General features: G+C 44.9%; 1 protein-coding gene across 1 annotated transcript; it reads right to left on the bottom strand.

Moving 5' to 3' along the window:
• Positions 1–13,890: 13,890 nt before the first annotated feature.
• LOC119279873 (probable histone acetyltransferase HAC-like 1) lies at positions 13,891–15,907 on the bottom strand. Its single transcript, XM_037560954.1, has 5 exons — positions 15,810–15,907; positions 15,257–15,362; positions 14,878–15,151; positions 14,294–14,427; positions 13,891–14,189 (listed from the first exon to the last, which is right to left on the bottom strand). Exons 1-5 carry the CDS (start codon positions 15,905–15,907, stop codon positions 13,971–13,973), a joined length of 831 nt encoding a protein of 276 aa, XP_037416851.1. The 3' UTR covers positions 13,891–13,970.
• Positions 15,908–25,783: the final 9,876 nt, after the last annotated feature.

The following is a 25,783-nucleotide window of genomic DNA, read 5'->3' as shown; positions in this document are numbered from 1 at the left end:
TGGTGTTAAACCTACTGTATTCCAACTTCTCTATGGTTCATAAACTATTTTACTAGCCATAGATGCATCAAAATAAGCAAACAACACACGAAAAACAGAATCTGTCAAAAACAGAACAGTCTGTAGCAATCTGTAGCTAACGCAAACTTCTGGAACTCTAATAATCCTACCAAAATAGTAAGTCCTGGAAATTTTGTTTATTGAACAGCAGAAAAACGAATCAATGCAAAAGCACGTTTCTGTGATTTAACAAAATTATATTAGTTCGCGCAAAGTTTCTGTTTTTCAGCAGAATCAAATCAACTATCATCGTAGGTTATCCTATAGGTTCTACTTGGCACAAACACTAATTAAAAGATAAAAACACATCTAAACAGAAGGTAGATGCAAGATTTATTACTACACAGGAGCAAAAACAAAAAACATAAAGAAAATTGGGTTGCCTCCCAACTAGCGCTATCGTTTAACACCCCTAGCTAGGCATAAAAGCGAAGATAGATCTAAGGAGTGCCATCTTTGGCACTAAATTCATAAGTATCCCGCATGATAGATTCATAAGGTAATTTGACTTTCTTTCTTGGAAAGTTCTCCATGCCTTTCTTTAATGGAAATTGGAATCTAATATTCCCTTCCTTCATATCAATAATCGCGCCAATCGTTCTAAGGAAAGGTCTACCAAGAATAATAGGGCAAGAAAGATTGCAATCTATATCAAGAACGATAAAATCCACGGGTACCAAATTTCTATTTGCAACAATGAGAACATCATTGATCCTTCCCATTGGCTTTTTAATGGTGGAATCCACAAGGTGCAAATTTAAAGAGCAATCATCAAGATCATGGAAACCTAGAATATCACATAAAGTTTTTGGAATCGTGGAAACACTAGCACCCAAATCACACAAAGCAAAACACTCATAATCTTTAATTCTAATCTTTATAGTAGCTTACCACTCATCATTAAGTTTTCTAGGTATAGAAACTTCCAAATTAAGTTTTTCATCATAAGATTGCATCCAGGCATCAACGATATGTTTGGTAAAAGCTTTATTTTGACTAGAAGCATGAGGAGAATTAACAACGGATTTCAACAAGGAAATACAACCATTTAAAGAGAAATTATCATAATCAAATTCCTTGAAATCCGAGATAGTAGGTTCAATGTTATTAGAAGTTGAGGACTCTCCAATCTCACTTTTACCAAATTTAGCATCAAGATCTAAAGACTCCGAATTCTTGGGACGCCTTCTAGGCAAAGTTGATTCATAATCAGTCCCATAATCATCAAAATTCATATTGCAAAACATAGATATAATAGGAGACGCATCAATAACTTTAAGATCTTCATCATTATTTTCATGGAAACTAGAAGAACACGCTTTTATAAAGCTATCTTTCTTAGCACGCAATCTAGCGGTTCTTTCCTTACACTCATCAATGGAAATTCTCATTACTTTGAGAGACTCATTGATATCATGCTTAGGAGGAGAAGATCTAAGTTTAAGAGAATCAACATCAAGCGAAAGTCTATCAACGTTCCTAGCTAAATCATCAACTTTGAGCAATTTTTCTTCAAGCAAAGCATTAAAATTCTTTTGAGAAATCATAAATTCTTTCACACTACTCTCAAAATTAGAGGGCATCTTATTAAAATTACCATAAGAATTATTGTAGGAATTTCCATAATTATTAGAGGAATTACTAGGGAACGGTCTAGCATTAAAGTTTTCTCTATAAGCATTGTTTCCGAAACTATTCCTACCAACAAAATTCACATCCATAGATTCATTATTATTCTCAATCAAAGAAGACAAAGGCATATCATTGGGATCAAGAGGAGTATTTTTAGTAGCAAACAATTTCATAAGTTCATCCATCTTTCCACTCAAAACATTGATTTCTTCTATAGCATGTGCTTTTTTTACTAGAAGATCTTTCGGTGTGCCATTGATAATTATTAGCCATCATATTATCAAGAAGTTTTGTAGCATCTCCTAACTTGATTTCCATAAACGTGCCTCCGCGGCCGAATCTAAGAGATTTCTAGAAGCAAAGTTCAAACCGGCATAAATTTTTTGTATGATCATCCATAAATTCAAACCATGAGTAGGGCAATTGCGAAGCATCAATTTCATTCTTTCCCAAGATTGGGCAACATGCTCATGACAAAGTTGTTTAAATTCATAATATCATTCCTAAGAGTGATAATTTTAGCGGGAGGAAAATACTTAGAGATAAAGCATCTTTGTACTTGTTCCAAGAATCAATATTATTTTTAGGCAAAGACGAAAACCAAACTTTAGCACGATCTCTAAGTGAAAACGGAAATAACTTCAATTTGACAATATTGTTATCCGTATCTTTCTTCTTTTGCATATCACACAAATCAACAAAATTGTTTAGATGAGTAGCGGCATCTTCACTAGGAAGGTCGGCGAATTAATCTTTCATAACAAGATTCAGCAGAGCGGTATTGATTTCACAAGACTCAACATCATTAAGAGAAGCAATCGGAGTACTAAGGAAATCATTATTATTGGTATTCGAGAAATCACACAATTTGGTATTATCTTGCGCCATGGCAACAAGTAATCCCACACACAAGCAAACAAAAAAAGGCAAGCGAAAAAGAGAAGAGGAGATTGGGAAAGAGAGGGTGAATAAAACAGCAAGGGTGAAGTGGGGGAGAGGAAAACGAGAGGCAAATGGCAAATAATGTAAATGCGAGGGAGATGGGTTTGTGATGGGTACTTGATATGTCTTGACTTGAGCGAAGACCTCCCCGGCAACGGCGCCAGAAATCCTTCTTGCTACGTCTTGAGCTTGTGTTGGTTTTCCTCGAAGAGGAGAGGCTGATGCAGCGACAGTAGCATAAGTATTTCCCTCAGTTTTTGAGAACCAAGGTATCAATCCATAGGAGGCTCCTCAAAACTCCCATGCACCTACACAAACAAACTGAGAACTCGCAACCAACGCAATAAAGGGGTTGTCAATCCCTTCACGGCCACTTGCGAAAGTGAGATCTAATAAAGATAGTAAGATAAGATAAATATATTTTCGATATTTTATAATATAGATGCAAAAAGTAAAGATGCAAATAAAAGTAGATTGGAAGCAAATATGATAAGAGATAGACCTGGGGGCCATAGGTTTCACTAGTGGCTTCTCTCAAGATAGCATAAGTATTATGGTGGGTGAACAAATTACTGTCGAGCAATTGATAGAAAAGCGCATAGTTATGAGATTATCTAGGCATGATCGTGTATATAGGCATCACGTCCATAACAAGTAGACCGACTGCTGCCTGCATCTACTACTATTACTCCACACATCGACCGACTCCCGCCTGCATCTAGAGTATTAAGTTCATAAGAACAGAGTAACACATTAAGCAAGATGACATGATGTAGAGGGATAAACTCAAGCAATATGATATAAACCCCATCTTGTTATCCTCGATGGCAACAATACAATACATGCCTTGCAACCCTTTCTGTCACTGGGTAAGGACACCGCAAGATTGAACCCAAAGCTAAGCACTTCTCCCATGGCAAGAAAGATCAATCTAGTAGGCCAAACCAAACTGATAATTCGAAGAGACTTGCAAAGATAACTCAATCATACATAAAAGAATTCAGTGAAGATTCAAATATTATTCATAGATAAACTTGATCATAAACCCACAATTCATCGGATCTCGACAAACACACCGCAAAAAGAGTTTACATCGAATAGATCTCCACAAGAGAGGGGGAGAACATTGTATTGAGATCCAAAAGGAGAGAAGAAGCCATCTAGCTAATAACTATGGACCCGTAGGTCTATGGTAAACTACTCACAACTCATCGGAGGGGCAAGGATGTTGATGTAGAAGCCCTCCATGGTCGATTCCCCCTCCGGTAGAGTGCCAGCGAAGGCTCCAAGATGAGATCTCACAGATACAGAAGGTTGTGGTGGTGGAAATTGTGTTTCGTCCTGCTCCTGGATGTTTTTGGGGTACGTAGGTATATATAGGAGGAAGAAGTACGTCGGTGGCCGCCTGAGGGGCCCACGAGATAGGGGGCGCGCTCTACAGGGGGGGCTCCTATCTTGTGGGAGCCTCAGCAGCTTCTTGGCTTGCACCCCAAGTCCTCTGGATCACGTTCGTTCCAAAAATCACGCTCCCGGAGGTTTCATTCCGTTTGGACTCCGTTTGATATTCCTTTTCTTCGAAATACTGAAATTGGCAAAAAAACAGTAATATGGGCTGGGCCTCCAGTTAGTAGGTTAGTCCCAAAAATGATATAAATGTGTAAAATAAGCCCATAAACATCCAAAAGGGGTAATATAATAGCATGGAACAATCAAAAATTATAGATACGTTGGAGACGTATCAACCGTTAGGCGAAGCTTTCTGCCGTACTCCGCGGCAAGTATGAGGAGATCGAAAAGCTTGTCACGGCGTGGACCCAAGAGCTGGAGGACAAGTACAAGGAGGCGCTCGATGCCTAGGCCCTGGCCCACGGCAAAAAAGTGAAGGAGCTGGACGTAGAGCGGGATGGCTTGAAAGCTAGGGTCGATCAGCTGGTGGAGGAGAGGGATTCGGCCCGCTGCACTTTGTTGCAGGCGCAGGACGAAAACCTGGCCAAGGCCGAGCAGCTCTCCCGCGCCAACGACTCCATTGATGACCTAAAGCGGAAGCTGGAGGGTCTTGAGAAGACGCTCACGGAGGCCACAGCCCGGGAAGGAACCGTGAGCAAGAGCTTGGCGGAGGAGAAGCAGCTGCGGAAGAACGACGCCGCCAACCACGCAGATTTCGTGAAGGGCGACAAAATTTGGACCGACCGCCTTGCCGACGTCACCAACAGGATCACCAAGCAGCTGGCCGACATGAGGATGCCGGAGGTGAGGTATGCCTCGGAGCCAGGCACGAGACCCACGCCAAGCTGACCTTGTTCTTCGAGGGCGTCCTTGGTGCCCTGGAACAGCTCGACTCCAACCAGGCGAGCTCCTTGGCCAACGAGTCCCGGATAATTTGCTAGGGCGCCATGACCAAGGTTCTCACCAACTTGGCATTCTAGAACCCCAACCTCGATTTCGACGCCGCGCTGGACAGCTTGTCGGGCGATGCAGACCTCTCGGGGATCGAGGAGCGCATCGAGCCCATCATGAGCCGTGTCGGTGGAATCCAGAGGTTGGAGGGCCAGCGGCCGGACTAGGCGCCCCGTTTCTTGTTGCTGTTGCGGGTTCATGACCAAGACAATTCACATCTTTAGTTAGAACCGCAGCAACAATTGGTGTAATATAACTTTGCAGTACTTTTAATATGGTGCATGCTATTTCCCCGTTTAACCCTTCTCTGCACGTCCACCCTACGCTTACTAGGTAGGCTTGCCGGCGCGTATACCCAAACCGCTGCGCTTCGAAGGACGGATCCTTTAGCGGCTGGCAGGGCGTGCTTGCCGTCATGCAAACCACCTTGCCATTCTCAGCGTGGCCGCTCGAACCGCTGAGCGGACTCGAGGCAGAGCGAGAGCGTTGCCAATAGCGGAAGGCCACCCTGTCGCTCTCAAGGCAGCCGCTCGATCTGTTGAGCGAACTCGAAATAGACCAAGAGTGTTGTCGACAACGGAAGGGCCGCCCCACTGCGTGCAGGTTTCCCATAGAGAATAAAGATCTTTGAGGAAGATAACCTTATATAAGAAGGAATTATTCAAAGTTTTCGCATGACTTAGCTTTTTTTGTCGTCGCGCGAACGCTCGCCGCATCCGCCGACGGGGCTGCTCACATGGTCGCCTTCTTCCTTGAAAGCCATGGCGATGAAGAGTGGTGCTACTAGCTACTAAACCAGATGCTCACTACTACGCCCCCTACCTGGCGTGCCAAAGATGTCGGTGGGAAACGGCGCCTATGGGATCACGAGAATCCCTACTACGGTTGAGGGGCGTTGGATTGTGAGGAGAGCAGGATTAGCAGTCAGTACGAGCACGCGGATCGTTTACCCAGGTTCGGGGCGCAGAGATGCGTAATACCCTAGTCCTGCTTTGATGTGTGTATTTGTGTTCTTGAGGTTCTTGAACTAGCTACAATGGGCGTAACTTGTCCAAAAGTTTGAATCCTTCTCCTGGATGCATCGGGCCTCCTTTTATAGGCAAGGGGATCGCAATAGTGGCACACAGGAGGTGGCATCGGGGTACTGTGGTTAAGCCTATTGCTAGCTATTACAAGACAAGACGCATTTAATGCGCCTCTAACGTGTCCCCTTCACTTTACCGCCACTTTGCCCTGTCTTGACATGCGCCTGGGCCAGCGAGGCGGCCAGCGCCATGTAGGTTGGCAGGCTGCTGAGGTGGCGCGGTGGTAGGGCCTTCACGAAGATTTGCATGCCACCATGCAGGCATGCGTTGAGTTGGCCGAGAAGCCCCATGCGGACACGCAGGCGCCTGCCCAGCTGGTGGGCTGGCAGCTGCATGGGAGTGGTAATAGAAGTTTGGCGGGTGCGGGCCTAGCTGTGGCCTCGCGAATGCCCTCGGCAAGGGCCTTGCCGGGGCCCCGACAAGGGTCTTGCCGCAGTGTTGCGGTCGTTCCCGGCAAGGTTCTTGCCGGGGGTCTTGTGGGTTCCCTCGGCGAGGATCTCGCCGAGGTTCGTCGTCTTTTACTCTTCTGATTCAAAGTGCTCCTTGTCTTCACAAAGATCTGCATGCCACCATGGAGGCGCCCCTCGAGCCCATGTCTCAACGTGGTAGGTGACACTGGAGAAACTAGGGCCCAAGGGCGGCGCGCCCTGCTGGCATCAGGTAGGCTGCCCCGGCAAGGGCCCGGCAAGGGTCTTGCCAGGGGAAACCACCTCATCTTTCTGCCCTTTATGCTTCTGTCTTGGTGTTGCTTTGACTCTGTGTTGTGGCTCTGATTTCCTGTCTCTACCCTGCTTAAGTGTGGCCGTCCGCGCGGCTCTGACTGCCCGTGCACAAATAAGGGGTACAAAAGAGCGCCCCTATTTTGGTACAGTATGTGTATAAATGTGTGTATGTGTGTATATGTATATGTATTTTTTTTTCAATTCATATTTAGAAGAAAAAGAAGAAGAGGAAAAAAGGAAAATAAGAAGAGGAAGAAGGAGAGGAAGAAAGGAGAAGAAGAGGAGAAATAAATAAGAAGAGAAAAAAAAGAAAAAAAAGAGGAGAAGAAGAAAGGAATAGAGGTGAAGAAGAAAAAAAATAGAATATTATTTTTTTCTTCTTCACCTCTATTCCTTTCTTCTTCTCCTCTTTTTTTCTTCTTTTTTTTCTTCGATCTTCTCCTCTCTCTATTCCTTTCTTCTTCTCCTCTTTTTTCTTCTTCTTCTTCCTCTTCTTATTTTTTATCGGGTATGTCGTTGTCGATATACCACCTCCCCGATAACTTCGACATGAGGGGGGGGTCGATATACCCCCTCCCCAATAACTTTGACATGAGGAGGGGGGAGGGGGTCGAGGGTTCGAGGGTTGTCGAGGGTTCGAGGGTTTGAGGGGTCGAGGGTTCGAGGGTTCTATGGACGAGGGTTCGAGGGTCGAGGGTCGAGGGTTCGAGGGTTCTAGGAATATGCAAAAGTTAGAATTTTAATGTTAACTTCATAGAATTTTTTTGGTGATATTATTGTCGAATATGCAAAGAATATGTCAATTTTTTGTAGTAGATGATGATGATGATATATGAAAACTTGGTCAATTTTTTCTGTTGTAATTTTGTTCGATGAATGTTTTCTGTTAAAACTCGTATTAAGTTGTTTGATGAATGTTTCATGGGAGAGAGGGAGTAAAAACTCCCCAGACATGAGGGGGGAGTCCCCCTCCGGTTCCTAACTCTCTCGGGAATTCAACATGAGGGGGGATCGATATACCCCCTCCCCGATAACTTCGACATGAGGGGGGTCGATATACCCCCTCCCCGATAACATTTTTTCCCATGTATGTATGTCATCATTGTCGATATACCACCTCCTTTACCAAGTTAAAAGAGCGTTGTCGTTGAGGCCACCCCGAACCCTTTAAGCGTTGCCGAGGCCACCCCAAACCCTAGAGAAGCGTCGAGGCATTAATTAATATAATTCCTTGTTGTGAATAGCTATAGCTAGGTCTACATTTGCCACTAATATATCCATATGTCATGTTTGTATAATAATTGCCATGTTGTAATATTTGCAGAAACTATGGAGCACGGCCGAGACGAGGAAGCAGAACGGATGTTGGGGGACATAATCGCAGCCGAAGCTGATGTCATGTCGTATCTCAACGAAACTGATGGTCTGGAAGGAGAGGGTGAAGAAGCAGGCTACGGTCCTCTAACAACGGAGGAGACCGTGACCGGTGACCGAAGGCCGGTGCAAGAAGGAGGCCGTGATGACAGCTCCGGTGACCGAACAGAGTCTGGACAGGTATATATTAATTAAGCCTATGCTGACTATAGCTAATAGATGCATTCATTTTTTTGGTATCTACACATATTAACTCTCATCTTTCTTCTTATTTCTAGCCCTCCGGATCGAGCACAACTTCGGTAAAGAGACGAGGCCCAAAGAAAAAGTTGCGATCAGATGAAAGGTTCACGATCACAGCAATCGCGCGTGATGGCCAACCGATTGAACCCCTCCAGACCAACGAGGCCTTTACTGCTCAATGCGGGGTTCATGTTAGGGACATGATCCCGATCAGCATAGAGCTATGGAATCAGACTAAGGATAAAGAGCTTCAAGTTTCTTTTGTCGAAGATAGACAGAAAGCTGATCTTTGGAAAGCACTGAAGGTAAATTTCACCCTACAAGAAGAGGAGGATCAGGAGAATCCAGTTATAGAGCCATTGATCAAGTCCTTTGCTCCCAAGAAGATGGCAGATCTATTCAGGAAGTGGAAGAATGACCTGAAAGCAAAGTTTGTCGACAAAGAAAAGACACCAGAATTCCTCAGCCGGTACGGGAAGCTCGGAGATCAATGGGACGCATTTGTGGCCAACAAGACATCAGAGAGGAGTAAGAAGATGTTAGTAATAAACAAGATAATAAATGCTGTGAAGAAGGAGCATCACCATCGCACAGGGTCAGGTGGATACCTCAAAGCCCGACCGTTGTGGGCCAAGGTTGAGAACGACCTGCTTGATAAAGGGGTCGAACCAGAGACATTGAACTAGCCAGACAGTTGCCGGACTTGGTTCTTTGGGGTTGGCGGAACCTTGGACCCTGTAACGGGGAAGTGCATTTGGACAAGGGAGCAGTTGCGAATACCCCTCATGAAGCTTCAGCACTATATTAACGCAGCGCAGGAAGGGACGTTCGTTCCAGACAGAGAGAAGGACGAGCTCACAATGGCCCTCGGGAATCCTGAGCACCCTGGACGGACACGAGGCACGCCAGGCTCCGTTTCGTGGAAGGTTGGGTTTCCGGACGCAGGCAGTTACAAATGCCAAGAGAGGAGGAGGAAGGTGGAGCAAATCGAACTGCAGGAGCTGCACGCAAGGGTACAGAAGCTAGAGGGACGAGATGCAGTTCGAAGCAAGCGACCTGCCGAAGCTACCCCCGAAGCTACCCCGCCAACTCAGCGGAGAAGTAGCGTGGCTTCCACCGAGCAGCTTCAGCTGGATCCTGTCTTCACGGCTCCTGCTAGCTACCCCGTGGATGCTATCACGGAGTCTCAACATTTCCACCTTATGACGCAATGGCAGAAGTACAAAGTCAAGGCGGCTGTCGGCTCTGTTTGACCTCCTGAACCCGGCGCAACTTTTCACTGCCGTCCAATTCCAGAAGGATATGCTAGGGTGACGGTGGAAGAAATAACGGAGGGATTTGAGGAGCTTGTGCTTGACCACCCTACCGGTGAAGGGGAGACTCGGCTGGGTTCTGCTTTGAAGACTCCATGCCTATGGCGGAAGGAGCTCATCAACCTTCCGAACTGGATGCCTCCCCCTCCTCCTCCTCCTCAGGCGAGTCAAGGCACTCCGCCTCCTCCTCCGCCTGCTCCTCCGGCAAGTGATCAGGGCACTCCGCCTCCTTCTTTGGCGCATCGCGGCACTTCGCCTCCTTCTTTGACTGTGTCGGCGCGCCCGACCAGCCAGCCTCCTCCTTCTCCGCCTCGTCAGCAAGGGCGGAAGAGACCCGCCGCCGCTCCGGCTACTCCGGTGCGTCGCAGTCCTTCTCCTCCACCTCGTAAGCAACTAAAGAAGAAATCCGCAGCCGCTCGGCCTGCTCCAGCGTCTAGCAGTACAGGTGGGAGGCAATACAGATACGGTCCATCTCTCAAGACTCCAGAGAAGTTACCATACGAGATGACCGAGAAGGAAAACGAGGAGATCTGTCAAGCCCAAGTGAGGGACTACTTCGCAACGCAAAGAGCTAAGAGACATCCACCTCCGGAGGAGAAGATAGATCCGGTGAAAGCAAAGCACACTTTGGATGCCCTGCAGCGACCACCACTGTCTACGCTGCAAACCAACTATGAGTGCATTACTGAACAGGCATATAAGGAAGCGAAGCGGTCGGGAAGTACTTACAGTGACAAAAGGCTACAAGAACGAAGAACTAGGAAAAAATCCCCAGCTCGGCGAACAAGCGAACCAATCGTGCCCTCCGCTCAAGGTGTCTAGCGATATCGTCACTAATCATCCGGTGGTCTTGCCCGGTACCAATCCTGGAGATTATGATGATGCACATTTTGATATAATGGAGGTGGAAGAATTCAAATATGAGTACGAGAAGCCTCTCATCAAAGATGGAACTACTCTAACAACGATGATGCGAATATTCCATGATTGGTACATGGAAACCTGCAGAAAGGCGCAGTCAGCTGGGAATAAAATCGATACTTTGACACTGGAAGTTAAAGAGGATCAACACAACCTCGTTGGAATTCAGGAGTTGTCTGTTCCATTTGAGGAGTTCTTCCAGTTTTTCAATATAAAGGCCCTCGATAAATTAACGGTCACTTGCTACTGTCTGTAAATACTACTTCTGTCATTAAGTCTCTACATATAGCTCAGCTCTTTCATTGCATGTATATGTAATTATCCTCACTATATTATGTAGATTAAAGATTTTCGAATGCAGAAAAGATGAAATGTATGATATTGGGTTCATTAACACAAATCTCATAGATGAATTTACGGTTAAATTTCATGCCGAAGAAACCGAGGAGAACTTGCTACGATCGTTCGTAATAAATCAAAACAAAGATACAATACTCTTTCCTTACAACTTCAAGTGAGTGTTACTGTCTTGTGCATATTTGGTTTCCCTTAATTATTACTCGAGGTTATAGTAATTAATGTAACTGATGAGTTATATGCATGCGTGTGCAGTTTCCATTATATTCTCCTAGAGATTAAGCTTGAGCAGGGACTAGTAAGCATCTTAGACTCGAGACGGAAAGATCGCAAGGAATATGCAGACATGTCTAAAATGCTCGAGAAGTAAGTTGAATCGATCATTATCGCACCATATTGGCAACTTTGTTCATTTCATGATATCAAGTAATTGTTTTCTTTGTCTCGTAGGGTTTGGAAAGTATTCACCACACAAGTTTCGAGACTGTCGCAGGATCTGCGATGCAAATTCCCGAAAGTAAGTACTACTAGCTAGCTAGTTCCATGCATCTCCCGTTGATTCTAGCTACTTTCATCAATGCCATTTATAATGCTTCATTATCAGTTTGATTGACCTCTATTTCTCGTATAGTGCTTGTGGCAGGAATCCGGGAATAATTACTGTGGATACTACGTCTGCGAGTTCATCTACAACGCGGCGGCCAAGAATAGGCGGGGCTACTCTAAAAGACAATATGAAGTGCGTAAGCAAAAATATTCACAAGTTTATTTCATTACCATCATTTCTGTTGAGTTTCATTCATGTATATGTATTGACCCCCTTATTCAAATTAGATGTGGGAGATGCGGAATGAACTCCTACCACAAGATCGTACGCGAGCAATTCAAGAGGAATTGGCTGGATTCTTTCTTGACCACGTCATCAATAAAGCCGGAGAATACCACCATGCATGTGGAAGTTGAGTTCATATGTTAGGGTATTGTAAGAGATCTTACACATTGTATATATATATGTAGCCAGTACCGTCGGTAAGATATACGAAAACTTGTTGTTCGACCAATCTCTCGGAGAGAAGGAGAGGTCGATCACTTCTCTCTGTATATGTTCATGACGATCTTCTGTACTTAATAGTTTCCTTCATTTGCTTACTAGCTAGCTAGCGTGTCGAGTCCTTTCTATACGTAGCGTCGACCAAGCACGAAGATAAGAGAGGACACTTCTCTCTATTAGCTAGCTAACACAATATATGAAACCCCTAAATTAACCCTTACAAAACCCCCCAACCCCTCCCCCCCTTCAGAAAAAAACAAAAATCTCAGCCCCTGAAATGCTGACACGTGAAAGCCTTTTGGTCCCGGTTGGTGGCATCAACCGGGACAAAAGGCCCCCCTGCCCGGGCAAGCGGCAGCGGCCGCGTGGAGCCCCATCTGTCCCAGTTCCTGGGCGAACCGGGACTAAAGGGAAAGGGCTTTAGTGACGACCCTTTAGTCCCGATTCGGGAACCGGGACAAATGGCCCTCACGAACCGGGACGAATGGGGGTTTTTCTACTAGTGGTAGCTCCTATTATGGCTAGGATTATCCATTCCAACCAATCAACCTTTATCCGCCCTACTTCAAACAATCAAGTAATTCACAAACATCAAGGAATGTATTGGGGGGAGGGGCAGAGGGGCCAGTTGGATACCTTCCAAACGGTTAGAATTAAAGGCTTCTTGTAGATAAAGTGACAATTCATTCACAACAAGAGTGAAAAGATATGGCGATAACAGACGACCTTGTCGGATACCTTCGAGTGCCTCGAAAGCAGCGAAAAGGTTGGGCATTAATGTTAACGACAAAGGAGACATACGTCATGCATTTGAAAATTAAGTTCATGAAATGACAGTGCAACCCTTTACAGTCTATGTCAGCCTGCCACGCCTCCTACAGTACATTAGTGTATTTCCATGCCATTGCCAAAGGTCACCGTAGGCGTTAGGTTGTGTTCGCAGTTCGCACACGAACACGCTACCGTAGCTCACGTCGAAAGAGGTCGCAATTTTGGATCTGCGGCTCTTCCGGCTATGATGCCTTCTCTGCAGGACAATGATTTGGCAAGACCATGAACTAGATGACTTTTTGTCCAGGATCAAGAATCTTAATCTAGCTCGAGATTGGATCCCGGATGAAGAGAAATCTCGTGAGGCACCGAGATTTTTGGTTACCGCAGTAACAGAAAAATACCAGGCGGTTACCGAACGAATTTTTTGAATTAATTTGAATCTGGAAATAAATTCATCCAAAATTCATTCAAATTAAAAAATTCAGGATTTCTTGCCCGGTAAGGTGATTTTTCATGAGGTACTTGGATTTGCGGTTACCGCCTGGTAACCATTTTTTTTTCGCTCGGTACCCAAAACCTTAGCAGCAGGTTGATCTGCGGGTGAAAACATTAATATATCTATATGTATAACGTTCATGGAATGGTACAACAAATGTGCAAGCCAAGAGGCACGTAAGGCAAACAATCTCAAGGAATCTGGCCTCCCCTTTCATATATTCTTTCAGAGGGACAACACAAAGCCCAAATCTTCTTTACTTCACAAACACATATTCTAGAGTGGGTGAACACCACCATGTACCCTTTTTCGAAAAGGAGGATAACGCCCGGCCTCATCAAATGATACACACAGCCACCACCATATACCCTGATATTTCTTTGCAGATGAAGTTCACAATACGTATCCTTTAAACCCTTACCAATTACCACCAAGGATGCAGATTATTAACTGCTACTCAAGCACTTGTTAAACTGTTCGGCAAAAACTGAATGCTAATGATATAACCCATGTGAAGAATAGTTAAGACAGAATCAGCAAAATGCCGATGAGGAGAAGGTTCAGATGTCGATGGTCCACCACACCTCGAATGGCTGGATCATTTCAGTCCATGGTCGGGAGGTAGATACGGTGAAAACTGTTCACGGTCAGCATCCTACGGCAGGTAGGGCACTTGCTCTGAGCCTGGATGGAGGCCTCGATGCACTTCTGACAGAAGATGTGGCCGCAGATAGTCGACGACGCATCGACCAACTCGTTCATGCAGACTGGGCAGCTGAACTTTGGTTCCTTTGGGAGATCCTTCGAAGGTGCGGGGCATGCCTGAGTCAACTTAGGTTGTAGTGTTTAGTCGAGCATTAGGAATATAGTAACTAGAGTACCATATTTGGTATTGATAAAGCATAAGCATAGTGTAGAGTTCTTACCAAGTGTTTGTTGGTTTCAGGTGTGTCTACTGTGTTTATTACAAGGTTATTGTTGGACGCTCTAGACCAACCATGTTGTGTAGGGAGTATCCCCTGAGACAACATTGTGTTCACATGCTCATCAGGAGCTCCCCCTGGAAAAAGGACAAGAGATACAAATCACTAAATGGGAAAATACGGTCCGGCAAATTAGAAGAAAAAACCCTCCAAGACTAAATAGTCTATTTGGAAGATGTCATAGATGAATATGGGAAAGCACTGTGGGACTGATCATTGTGAGATCACATTTCGAACTGATACTATGTCATATCCAGAAAAAGAATGGACATTGAGAGTCTGAAAGAGCATAATGTCAAATTCCGATAAAATTACTTGAAGCACTTTTGTCAGAGAATAGCTACTTAGTGGATGCTTTTTTTTTTCTGAAGACAATGGCCAAACACAAGTTGATTTTTTTCAATTTTGCTGCTGTCTATTGGATTTCTAGGCTAGAAGCCCCACAGCATGCCTACAGAAAAATTTCAGTTTGAAGTAACAGCCCTAAGGATATGATATGAGCAGACTATCAGTAAAACTATCTGTACCTCGCAGCGAGGTACCACTATTGGCACTCCCTGGAACCAAGCCGGCACCAGATGAAGGATCCATGTTGTATGTTAGATAAGACGTTGTAGAAGTTTCGCTTGCGCCTTGTGTGATACCAGGTGTCGGAATCATTATCCCATAACGGGTGGAAGAAGCTATCTGTCTTGTCCATTGTTGGTTTTGTCGATGTTGCTGGCTCTCGGCATGCAAGGTCCTCACAACAAACATAATGAGTGGCTTAATTGGCCCTTTCGCCATTTTGCCGTAGTCCATCTGCCCAAACGACAGGAGACAGCAAACATTATTTTTGCTCGGAAATGAACTTGGTTGGTCGAAAACAATCTACATATACAAAAGAAAAAGAAAAGAGAGCAACACCTTGTTTGGGTATTTTCTATACAAGGTATACTCCATCTGCTTTGCAATCACTGGCAGCAGCCGCCGCCGGTGAGCTGGCACCGGTCTCGTTTCTATACACTTGAATCTGCGAATTCAAGAGCGGCAATCAAATAAAAGATTAATGTCCAGCAATAATAGCCGATATTATATCAGATTCAGACCATCAACTTTGATTGTGTAAATAAATTGTGGTAACTAATAACAAATTAAAGGACTCAGCTGCATCCCCAGATTTCCAAAATCTATATGCAGGCGGAAGTCATCAACTTTGATAGTCTCTATCTATATATGATTGATCACCTATGCCAATAATTCTAGGGAATGAAATAACGTCGTCGTCCTAAACTTGACGCTGCTGTTTAGTATTAAGATCACATAGGAGTATTACACAGTAAAATTCCGATCAGTGGCTTCAGCGAGTAATATTACTACTGTAGTACATACAGTAATATATATTTCCAGTAATTATGACTTTTCTCGAAGTGGTCTACTAATTCCCAATTGGGGCAAAGAGAAGCGATGAGTGCTTTACATCTCCCGTCGGATAAAGGCGCGCAGCGCGACAAACTCGGGATCGGCCGCCGCGGCGAGGCCTGCCACGTACCGCATCTGCGGCTGCCGCGGCGGCATCCCGCCGGCGCCACCGCCGACATGACTCATGTGCGTCGTCTGCCGCACGTTCATCTTGGCCGCCGGGGGTAGGACCGTAGGGCAGGAGGGCTCACCTGGGGTGGAAACATAGGAAGGGGTCGTACTACCCGTGCCACGGTCAAACTGGTCGTGGTCGGCCAGAAGTAGTTGCCTTGGTTTTTTTTTTCTTCGAGAACGGGTTGCCTTGGTGTCACAGAATCGCCCTACGCGCGGGTGGATCTTATTCGCCGTCACACGCGGCAAATAGAATCCGCGACGACTCGAAAGCAGCACAGTGGTTGAGAGTTGGTGCTCCCGCTCCTCCTAGGGTTCCCCCCGCTCCGCCGCCGCCGCCGGCCCTCTCCCCCCACCCTCCCGCGCCTCCGGCCGCGTGCGCCGCGCCGCGCCCCGCCTCCCTCTCCCTCCCGGCCCGCCCCCCGCGTCGCCTCCCCGAGCGAGGTGACCGGGGGCCCATCTCCCCGCCCTCGAGCGCCTCCCCCTCCCGTTCCCCTCCTCCCGCCGCCGCCGGCCTGCGCCACCGGGCCCTGTCCGCGTGGTGTTGGCGGCAGCGGCGGCCGTCCCTTCCCCGCGTGCGGTGCCACGACTCGGGTGGTGGCGTCCCGCGGCAGTGCTCCTCGGTCCATGGTGATTCCGGCAGCGGCGGCTGCTCCAGGCGGCGCAGCTCCGGGTGGCCTAGAGGCGGCGGCGCAGCCCCTTGGCGGCGCGCTGGCGCGGTGGATGGTGGCGGCGCCCGCCCGGCCCAGATCTGGGCCCTTTTGGGCCCCATCTGGATCTGGGCGGGCCTGACTCGGTCTCGCCTGCGGCGGCTCCGGCCGGGGCGGTGGTGGTGCGGCTCGTGCGGGGGGTGGTGGAGACGGCGGCACGTCTACTGCAGCTCGGCGACGGGTGCTTCACGAGCCCCTTTTGGGCTTGGCCGGGCCTCGAGGGCCTGGTACGCTCCCCTTGCCGCGTCCGGTCGGTGACCGCCGATGGCGGTGGAGGTTGTGTCCCCCGGCGTGGCTGCTCTCGCTGCCGTTCCTCGTTCCCGGCTGCTCCCTTTCGTCCTTGTCGGTCTCGCTTCGATGACCACGGTGAAGCGGCGGTGATGATGGCAAGTCCGTGGTGGCGCACGTTCGTGGGTGGCTTGTCTGGTGGTGCGCGTCGGACCGTTCGGGGTTGTGGGTGTTTGGCGGATGGGAGAAATTCGGGCCGGCTTGCCGGCCCCGACGCGGTGACGCCCGTGGGCGCCATCGTTCCTTCCTGAAGGGCGTCGGGTCTTCCCCTTCCCCACGCCTCTCCGCGTACCGGGGGAAACCCTAGGACCTGTCCGGGCAGCAGCGTCGTCGTCGTCGTCGTGTTCCTTCCTGAAGGTGCTGCTTGGTATGCGGAGGTTCGAGGTGCCTGGAGCGAGGTGGTACATCTCCGGTGGGCGCAACGGTTTTGGGTTATCATCGTTTTCGTCGATCCGACGCTGTGGACATTATTTTCTCTCTTCTTTCTCTTTGTTTCTTTTGGGCATGCTTGTGCTGTTTGCCCCAGCATTGGACTCTTTGTTGTATCGGGCGGTTGCTATATCTATATAGCGGGGCGAAAGCCTTTTTCGGTAATAGAATCCGCGACGCCCACTGCCTGTCCTTTTTTTTAGAAAACGCCCACTGCCTATCCGAATTGGCCTGGCCTAGTTCGAGGGTGTTTTTTTTTGTTTTTTTTTTTTGCTGTTTCCTCTTCACTGCCTTCACTAGTCTCATAGATCCCGCATCGAATCTCGGGGGAGCACTATGCAAACCAACATAGCAATAAAACCAACACACAAGATATCTCTATCTCATATGCACTATGAAATAGGTACCCTAACCGTGGAGATGGACAATTGCATCAACTGTAGCCTCCTCGGCGAATCGAACCGAGTAGCATCTGACTGCAAGACACCATTTGTGTTCTAGTTCAGATCAATGTTAAGTGCTACCTGGAGTTGACAAATAACAACTTCAGCAATGAAAGAAGTGCACAGATAAAACTACATACATTATCTTGCTTGTGCAGGAGGAGCTCCTTGATGTGAAGGACCTCCCCAACGATCTGTGGCTCCTCATTAGTCTCGTTGGTGAAGGCCTCCAACTCCTCAGCTTCATGGTCGTCATCTTCAACGTGGCGATCTTCCTCCGCCCGTACGGCCGCATCCTGCTGCTCCTCCCCGTCGTTGTCGTCATCATAGTTTCGAAAAGGGCGCTTTATTACTTAAAAAAAATTAAACATTATACCCAGCCTCTACATAACTAAGATGCACACAGCCAAATAAGATCCTCTCACACAAAATAAAAATAAAAAGGCGAATTACAACGAAACATGTAGAGTCCATATAACGCCTAAAGCGGAGGGGGGTCAATCCTTAGATCATAGTTGTGGCCGCAGTTATTGGTGGCAGCGTGGCGGAGGTGCTCGTCTTCCTCAGAGTCAGAGTCGAAGTCTTCATCTTTTGGTTTCTCCTTAATTGCTTTCTTACGAGTTGAAGTATGGTATCTAGCACATCGGACAAAACCCTTTTTTTTCTTTCTCATTGCTAACACTTGTATTGAGCAGGGGCCAGGGGTCCTCCTCCTTTTCTAAAAAAAACTAAAAAAAAATTTGAGCAGCATTATGTGAACTTGTTGAATACCTCATATATGTGTTGTTGTCAATAGTAAGGGCTCATCTAAACTGTATTTTGATCAATGGGAGCAGTGTTACCATGAAACTGCATTTTGCTGTTGGAAGAAGGAATGGATTATGCTATATCCTCATGTTATGTTGATGTTTACTATTAGGTTTATCTGAAGGAATGTATATTTTGCTATGCACCATCTAAAGTGTTGTTTGTTGTATGCTTTGTTGTTGCAATCAGTGAAACTCAGTTGGTTTTGGGTTTGTGGCGGACTCATGTGGGCGGGCCGGGAGTTGCTGGCGCCCGCTTATGTGTTTGGCGTGCAGCTGCATCACACCTCGCCTGCATCTTGACTTCTAGGAAATGTTTAGTCAATGGTATAGTATGGATTTGTATGACAAAAGGCCCCACCTGACTGCTAGGACATGTTCAGTCAATGGCATAGTAGTGTGCCATTGTTTTTGTCAAAGGGGTTGTAAATTTCGTGTGTACCTTACAATGTTAGTCGATACTTAAAATCATGGCATGTTGTCGTAACTTGTAAAGTGATGCTACTGTAGCTAGGTTCGTGAGTTATGAACGTGGGGAAATGTCAAGCTTATTCAAGACCGCTCCCATACCTCCATCTGACTAATTTGCGCAACAAAACCTCAAAATAAAACGACCAGAAAAACTAAAATAGAAGTTCAGATAAAATATTAGAAACTATACATGAACCATGATTTAATCCACGACCGAGTAATCGTACCCCTTCATGTTTTTGCATTATGTAAAATTTCTAAATAAACAACTAGCTTATCTGTGTTTTTTTTTGCATCCGTGCGGCATGCACAATGAATTCTCAAAAGCTCAGCATAAAAAATTATCTCTTTTTTTAGAATCGCATAAACAATTCTTGAACCAATCAACATAGTGCGGCGTGCCACCATGCACTACCTGCTAGTGATGTACAATGGTTATCTCTTATTCTTATCTACAGATGAAAAATATGATGAGAGATATTGTTACGAAGAGATCATTTCTTAATATGTATTCTGCCTAGTCCTGTCATGGCTCCATGTTTCATATTAAGTGCAAATGTCCATGCAGCACTTCCTGCCAACTAAACTTCGAGTTCAATTTTTTTGGTCCATTGGATCGAAAGGAAGCAGCATCAAATGGCAGTTAACCTCTTGTGGGCCGATGTTTGAATGCATGAGGCCATGAAAATAGGATCATGGAACCACACAACATGCAAACGGAACTCATCAACTGACAAACATTTAAGTATTTCCAAATAATATAATATCACAGACAATATACCTAGAAATCATTTCTGGACATTATTATGAACATAAGAACATCAGACAAGTTCACAACACCATCTCATATATACAACTCTAACTGCTAGGATGAAGGCGCATTATTTCTTCTTCAGGCCATGAGGTAAAGATCTAGCCATCATTGGATGAACCGACGATGGTGAGATCTGCCTTCACAACGCAGCTCGATCCCACAACATAGCCTCCAGACGGGTCCTTGAGTTCCTTGAGTCCAATGAAGTTAGACGATCCCATTCCCTGTACACATACCAATGTATGTCCCTGTCCACATACCCAGAGACCTGCGATTCACCACAAAAGTAAAAATCAATTGTAATCATCATGAGGTTACAGATACTAGCTGCTTGAATCACACATATCAGTAGCACTGATACTTGCTAAGCAGAGCTGAACCTGAAGTTTCAGTCCGGTGTTTCACATTCTTTTGGTCCAGGATGGATAGTGTCAATTCAACCACCTTCCCAGACTCCAAAGGGAGCTCAACCGAGTCATCCAGGGATAAGTACAAGCTGAGGCAATCATTGCTGTACTTGTCACCACGTGGATACATACGGACGTACCTGTTGACAAGAATGGGAAGTGACTCTTCAAATATACTAATTGGGTACCCGGGAAAATGTATTTCAAGAATGTGGTTGGTTACTGAAAGCAGAAATTCTGACCACAACTTGGTGGCATTACAATTGTACAAAGAAACTAAGCAAAGCATGACTACAGTACGGTAACAATTTGAGAAAATAATCGATATGGTATGTGACACATACAAGAACCGGTTGTGCCAAATATATACATGATAATCAAATTTCTGGATTTTTTTCCTCCTAAACAACATATATACATTCGGCCATGAAATTTTATACGCCAACATAGATTTTAGTACTACATTGTTTCTAATTCGTTCTTGAATTTTCTATACGCCGTGCAAAAACCCTTCTGTATTGAAAGATTGAAACTGGGATGTGCTACCATATCTGTAAATATCTTGGTTGCATCCTTAGAGATCAAGCTAAAATATCCGGTTGGAATATCTGAAGGACTGATAAGCTAAAGGATACATATAAGCTAAAATGTTGGATGACACATGCATGCTATTTATATAAATCATTTGTGATGTAACTACCCAGATGTATACCATTTAAGTCCGCCAACTTCAAATGTAGGAGAACGGACAAAGTGCTTCAAGTCCAATTCAAGGAAATTGTCCATGGTCCAAGTGTATGTCCCTTTAATGAACCCTTTCTTCTGGATAAAGAGATTCTGAACTGTGGTAGCCTTCTTCTGAACCACAACATCCTTCTTTTCAGGAGAAGAGACATCGATTTTTAATATCTCCACACCAAAGACACAGCTATCATCAATTAGAAAAGCAGATGATTTCAGTAGCTCCTGAAGAGGAATCAAGCAATGCGGCTTCGAGTAGGTATTCTTGACATCAAAGTTGTAGCTAGCTGTATTTAGGTAAAGGTTAGAACTTATAGAAAATTAGAAAACTAAGAAGCGTTGTAGCTAGCAGTGTTTAGGTAAAAGTTAGAAAATTAGAGAAACAAAAACTTGTATGTAAGATGAAAATATCCCAAATAACATATAATCAACATTTCCGCGGAAAAAAACATTTAATCAGCTTTCCCCCTGGTTAGCATTTAACGAGAGGTCATCAAAGTAAAAGAGAACATGCATATGTACTTTGGAACGTTGTTCTAATCAGAAGAATCTCGAGTGTGTGACGCACAGTACAGAACGTCGACGGACAAACTTAACAGCAAAGAAAATATGAAGTGACTTGTTAATGGGAAAAGCAATTGATAATGTTACGAAACTTGTAGGTATTGATTTGTAATGATGGAATCTATAGCTCAAACTTGTGATGCACACAAGACTGTGTATGGAGTATGGACTCCCAGCTAATAGGATGGATGCACTCTTTTTGGCGGGGAAATTGGATGGATGTATTTGAAGAAACACATTCATGAGTCTAGATACCTTTGCATCCACAATACTCTCCTTTTGAATGGTTGAATATTGACAGCTCGAATACTGCATGCACTGTATGAACTTGCTCCAACCATGCGTGGTATATCTCGAGAGAAAGAGCCACATATGGATTTCCCATAACACCTTGTTTGTGCTTTGGAGTCACTCGCAGGAACCTGGGATGGGAATTGAAGGAAACCAAGTAAGTCTATACAAGTCATAACTGAATCAAGCCTAATTTCGTCACTTGATGCTGGTTGCTATTTCAACTGTTCAACCTGACTGAAACATGATTTCTGAGTAATCAACACCCCCAAAATATTAGGTATTTAGTTAACAGACAGTTACTTTATCCACTAGTTAAAACCAGATGACATTTATACATCTAATACGTTAATTCTGTAAAGTTGCTATTGCGATTATGATGCATACGTACCACCTGTACCCAGAGCATTCAAAAGCAGAAGAGACCGCCGAGGCAGCGTTCGTCTCAAGTAGCGCTGAGAAGTCATGAACCTTCCATTTTAAATGTGGAACATGGGTCTCTCCTAAGCTTGCAGGAGCTGAAATTTTCACCAAAGGAGGCAACAACTGAAAATTATATTCATCCTTGGGGACATGGTAGGGTACAGAATAATACCTCGCAGAATAATTGTCTATGTTAAGATTATATGAATGAACATACAGTGATTTGTGAGAAGTGGCCACTAATATATTGCAGTAGTTACCATGTCACCAGTCACTAGTCAGGGTACAAACGACAGAGCATGCGTTTTTTCCTTTGTTTTTTTAATAAAAGAGGCCACTTTTGCATGTATAGACAGTACTATCTACTATTAGCTCTAATGAACAAGCATTAGGACCAACAATGTGATGCATTCACAGGGATTCAGTTCATCAACGTGATGCCGAGGGCAAGAGCTTCCTCAATTTAAAGCTATTTGTGAATTGTGATACATATAGTCTGAAGTTGAATTGTGCAGACAAATACATACATGTGCTCCCGGCGTTGCCCATATTGGCCTGCTCCTTCCTCTTGTCTCCTCTTGGTCTGCATGTGAAATTAATCTTGGCGCCTTAGTAAGGGCATAACCGACAAGATTATCTAATTAATCTTGATCAACACAGTTACTACCAGGCAGGGCAGGCATACAAAAACCATGCGTATGTGCTGTATTGCCACAATGCGGAAGTACAAAACAATTTTGACGGTTCGCGAGAATGTTAAACCCTAACTAAATTGGAGAGATCATCAAAAGGTCTAAGGCGGGAACACGCCACAGGTTGGGAGATTAGAAAGAAGGGATTCAGACGATGACGAAGCAGAAAGCCTGAAAGTCGTCGAAACCTAGAAGGCGAAAGCAAAAGTCAGAGAGAGAAGAAATACCTGGATTTTGTGCAGCTGGATTTGTCGCAGGTTGCACAATGGCTGGTTTCCTCGACGGCGTTTGTTGGAGCTGCGAGCTGATCAGGGGGGTTATGCTTTTATGGAACCTACATAGTATATATAGCCAGGCGGAGAGGAACCTAACCGTAACCGGACTAGTATACCGCTAACAGACAACTATAGCAAACTCCTAGTATACGACTAGCTAGCTAGCACACCACGTACAGAGGGAGGACTTTGGCTAACTAATCAACCTAGCCCTAATAATTACTCTAGGGCACGGACTTGGGAACGTCAAGGGCCGAGTTTGAGGAGCTGAGCCACATGACTTGTTCCTTAGGTCATGGCATTGGTGGACAGTGCCATGAGAAAGGCTTAACTGGACAAGAACAAGGAGCTGATTGATGAGATTGTGCTATATACTAGTTGGTGGAAGCACCATGCATATCCCCAGGATTCAGAGCGCACACGCACATCTGCCACGTGTATGCACATTCTTATTTTCGCAGACCGTTTTTTCTTGTGGTTTTTCCGTTTCGATCTTCTCCAGTTTTTTCACATGTTTTTTCCTGGTGTTTTTTTTATCATTTTGTGCTATATATTTTTTAAAGTGTTCATTGTTTTTAAAATGTTGTACGACTATAAAAATATTGTCAAACATGTATAGAAAAATGATTCTGGTTTACACAAAAATGCATAACATGCATGTAGGAAAAAAATTAGACATCAAAAACCTATATTTTAAAAAATGTTAATCATGTATCTAATGCTAAATGTGTATAATAAAATGTCCCTAATGTATACAAAAAATATACAACGTGTATGGAAAAAGTAGATATCAAAACATATATTTCAAAAAAAAATGTTAATCATGTATTTGAAAAATGTTAAATGTGTATAAAAAATTGTTTCATATGTATTTGAAGAGTATACAATGTGTACGAAAATAAGCAGACATCAAAACATGTGTTTTCTAAAAAAATTGTATAAAAATATTAAACATGTATACAAATAATGTTTCAAATGCATACAAAAAATGTACAATGTGTATGAAAAAATAGACATCAAAACATGTATTTAAAAAAATGTTAAGCATGTTTTTGTAAAATGTTAAACATGTATTAATAATATCGTAATGTATGCTAAAATTGTACATTGTGGGTGCCAAAAGAAGTAGAAGTGTCTTTAAAAAGGAAATTGAAAAAGAAAAAAAACAGATAAAACCAAAGAAAACCGATGAAAACCGGGAAAGAAACATAAAAATTGAAAAGAAAACCAAAGCTACTCGAGACAGGAGGCGCCTGCTTTGCCTTAAAAAACTAAAAGAGGTGTCTGGTTCATTTTTTTTGGGAAGCGTTTCCTTTCGCTTTTTTTTTTTTGCCTAATAAAAGAAAAAGGCACTTCTGCTCCGCCGCCGCCGCTTCGTGTCGAAAGGCAGGCGTATGTTTTCCTTTTGTTAGGGGAAGAGTCTGCTTTGGAAAAAATGAGGATGTCCATCCACCGCCGCCCAACAAATGAAGGCCATCCACCAGCGCCGCTTCATGTCGACAGACATGTGTCCGTTTTTCCTTTTCTTAGGGGAAGCATCCGCTTTGAAAAAAAAGGATGTCCATCCACTGCCGCCCAACAAGCGAAAGCCATCCGCCGCCGCTCGCTAGCGCCTTCGCAAGTCTAGCCCCCTCAATTCCCGAGCTAGCATGCCGGCATCCCCTCTCCCTGTTGCTTCCATGTCCTTCCTCTTCCCGCCACCCGAGCTAGCCACCACGTCCATCCTCCGGAAAACGACCTCCTCTCGCGGCTCCCTGCCAAGTCCATCCACCAAGTGTATCTCCAAGCCACCTGATCTCCCACCGCAAGAGCTAGTTGATAATGTATAGTTGGATTGCTTTTCTTTTGCGAGATCAATAGTAGTTTATTTCAATATGATAGAGCTACAATCGAGAGGCAAAAGATCCTCAATATATGGGGGTCCTCTTTTGAGCCACACAGTCGTGACCCGTTCCGAACGACTATATCTTGCCAGGCAATCTGCAACTCTATTTTGAGATCTATGGAGTTTCTGAGTAATAAACACTCTACCGACCATTAAAAACTTAACCTCAGCAACTAAGTGACCATAAGCTGAACGATCCAAACTCGAACCGTAGAGACAGGAAAGGGCAGTTGAAGAGTCCGATTGTATCACAACTGGTAGGTCGGTACGCTCACGAGCAAGCGCCATACCAATCATTAACGCATGAATTTTTGTCTCAAGAGCACCGTTACAATTAAACAGGTACCAGTAAGCAGAAAATATTACTGATCATCGATCCTATCGAAATGTGTGTGTTTGCAGGCTGAACCAGAATTCAGGCCGCTGATGTCGGAAGTGGTGGAGGTGTTGGTCCGTCTTCTGCAGAGGGCCAAGATGACCAAGAGGATGCTTGACGTAGAAAGCTCCTGGCGAGGTGACGACCGGGGCAGTGGCGGAGCCAGGATTGGAGTATAGGGGGGGCCGAGTACGTATATTGATCGAATCTCGTTGGTAATTACTCATTGCTCCTACTAAAATTGTT

This window comes from Triticum dicoccoides, chromosome 3B (assembly GCF_002162155.2).
Source record: "Triticum dicoccoides isolate Atlit2015 ecotype Zavitan chromosome 3B, WEW_v2.0, whole genome shotgun sequence".
Classification (NCBI taxonomy): domain Eukaryota; kingdom Viridiplantae; phylum Streptophyta; class Magnoliopsida; order Poales; family Poaceae; genus Triticum; species Triticum dicoccoides.
The sequence above is the reverse complement of the archived record's forward strand: the minus strand, read 5'-3'. Positions and strand labels throughout refer to the sequence as shown.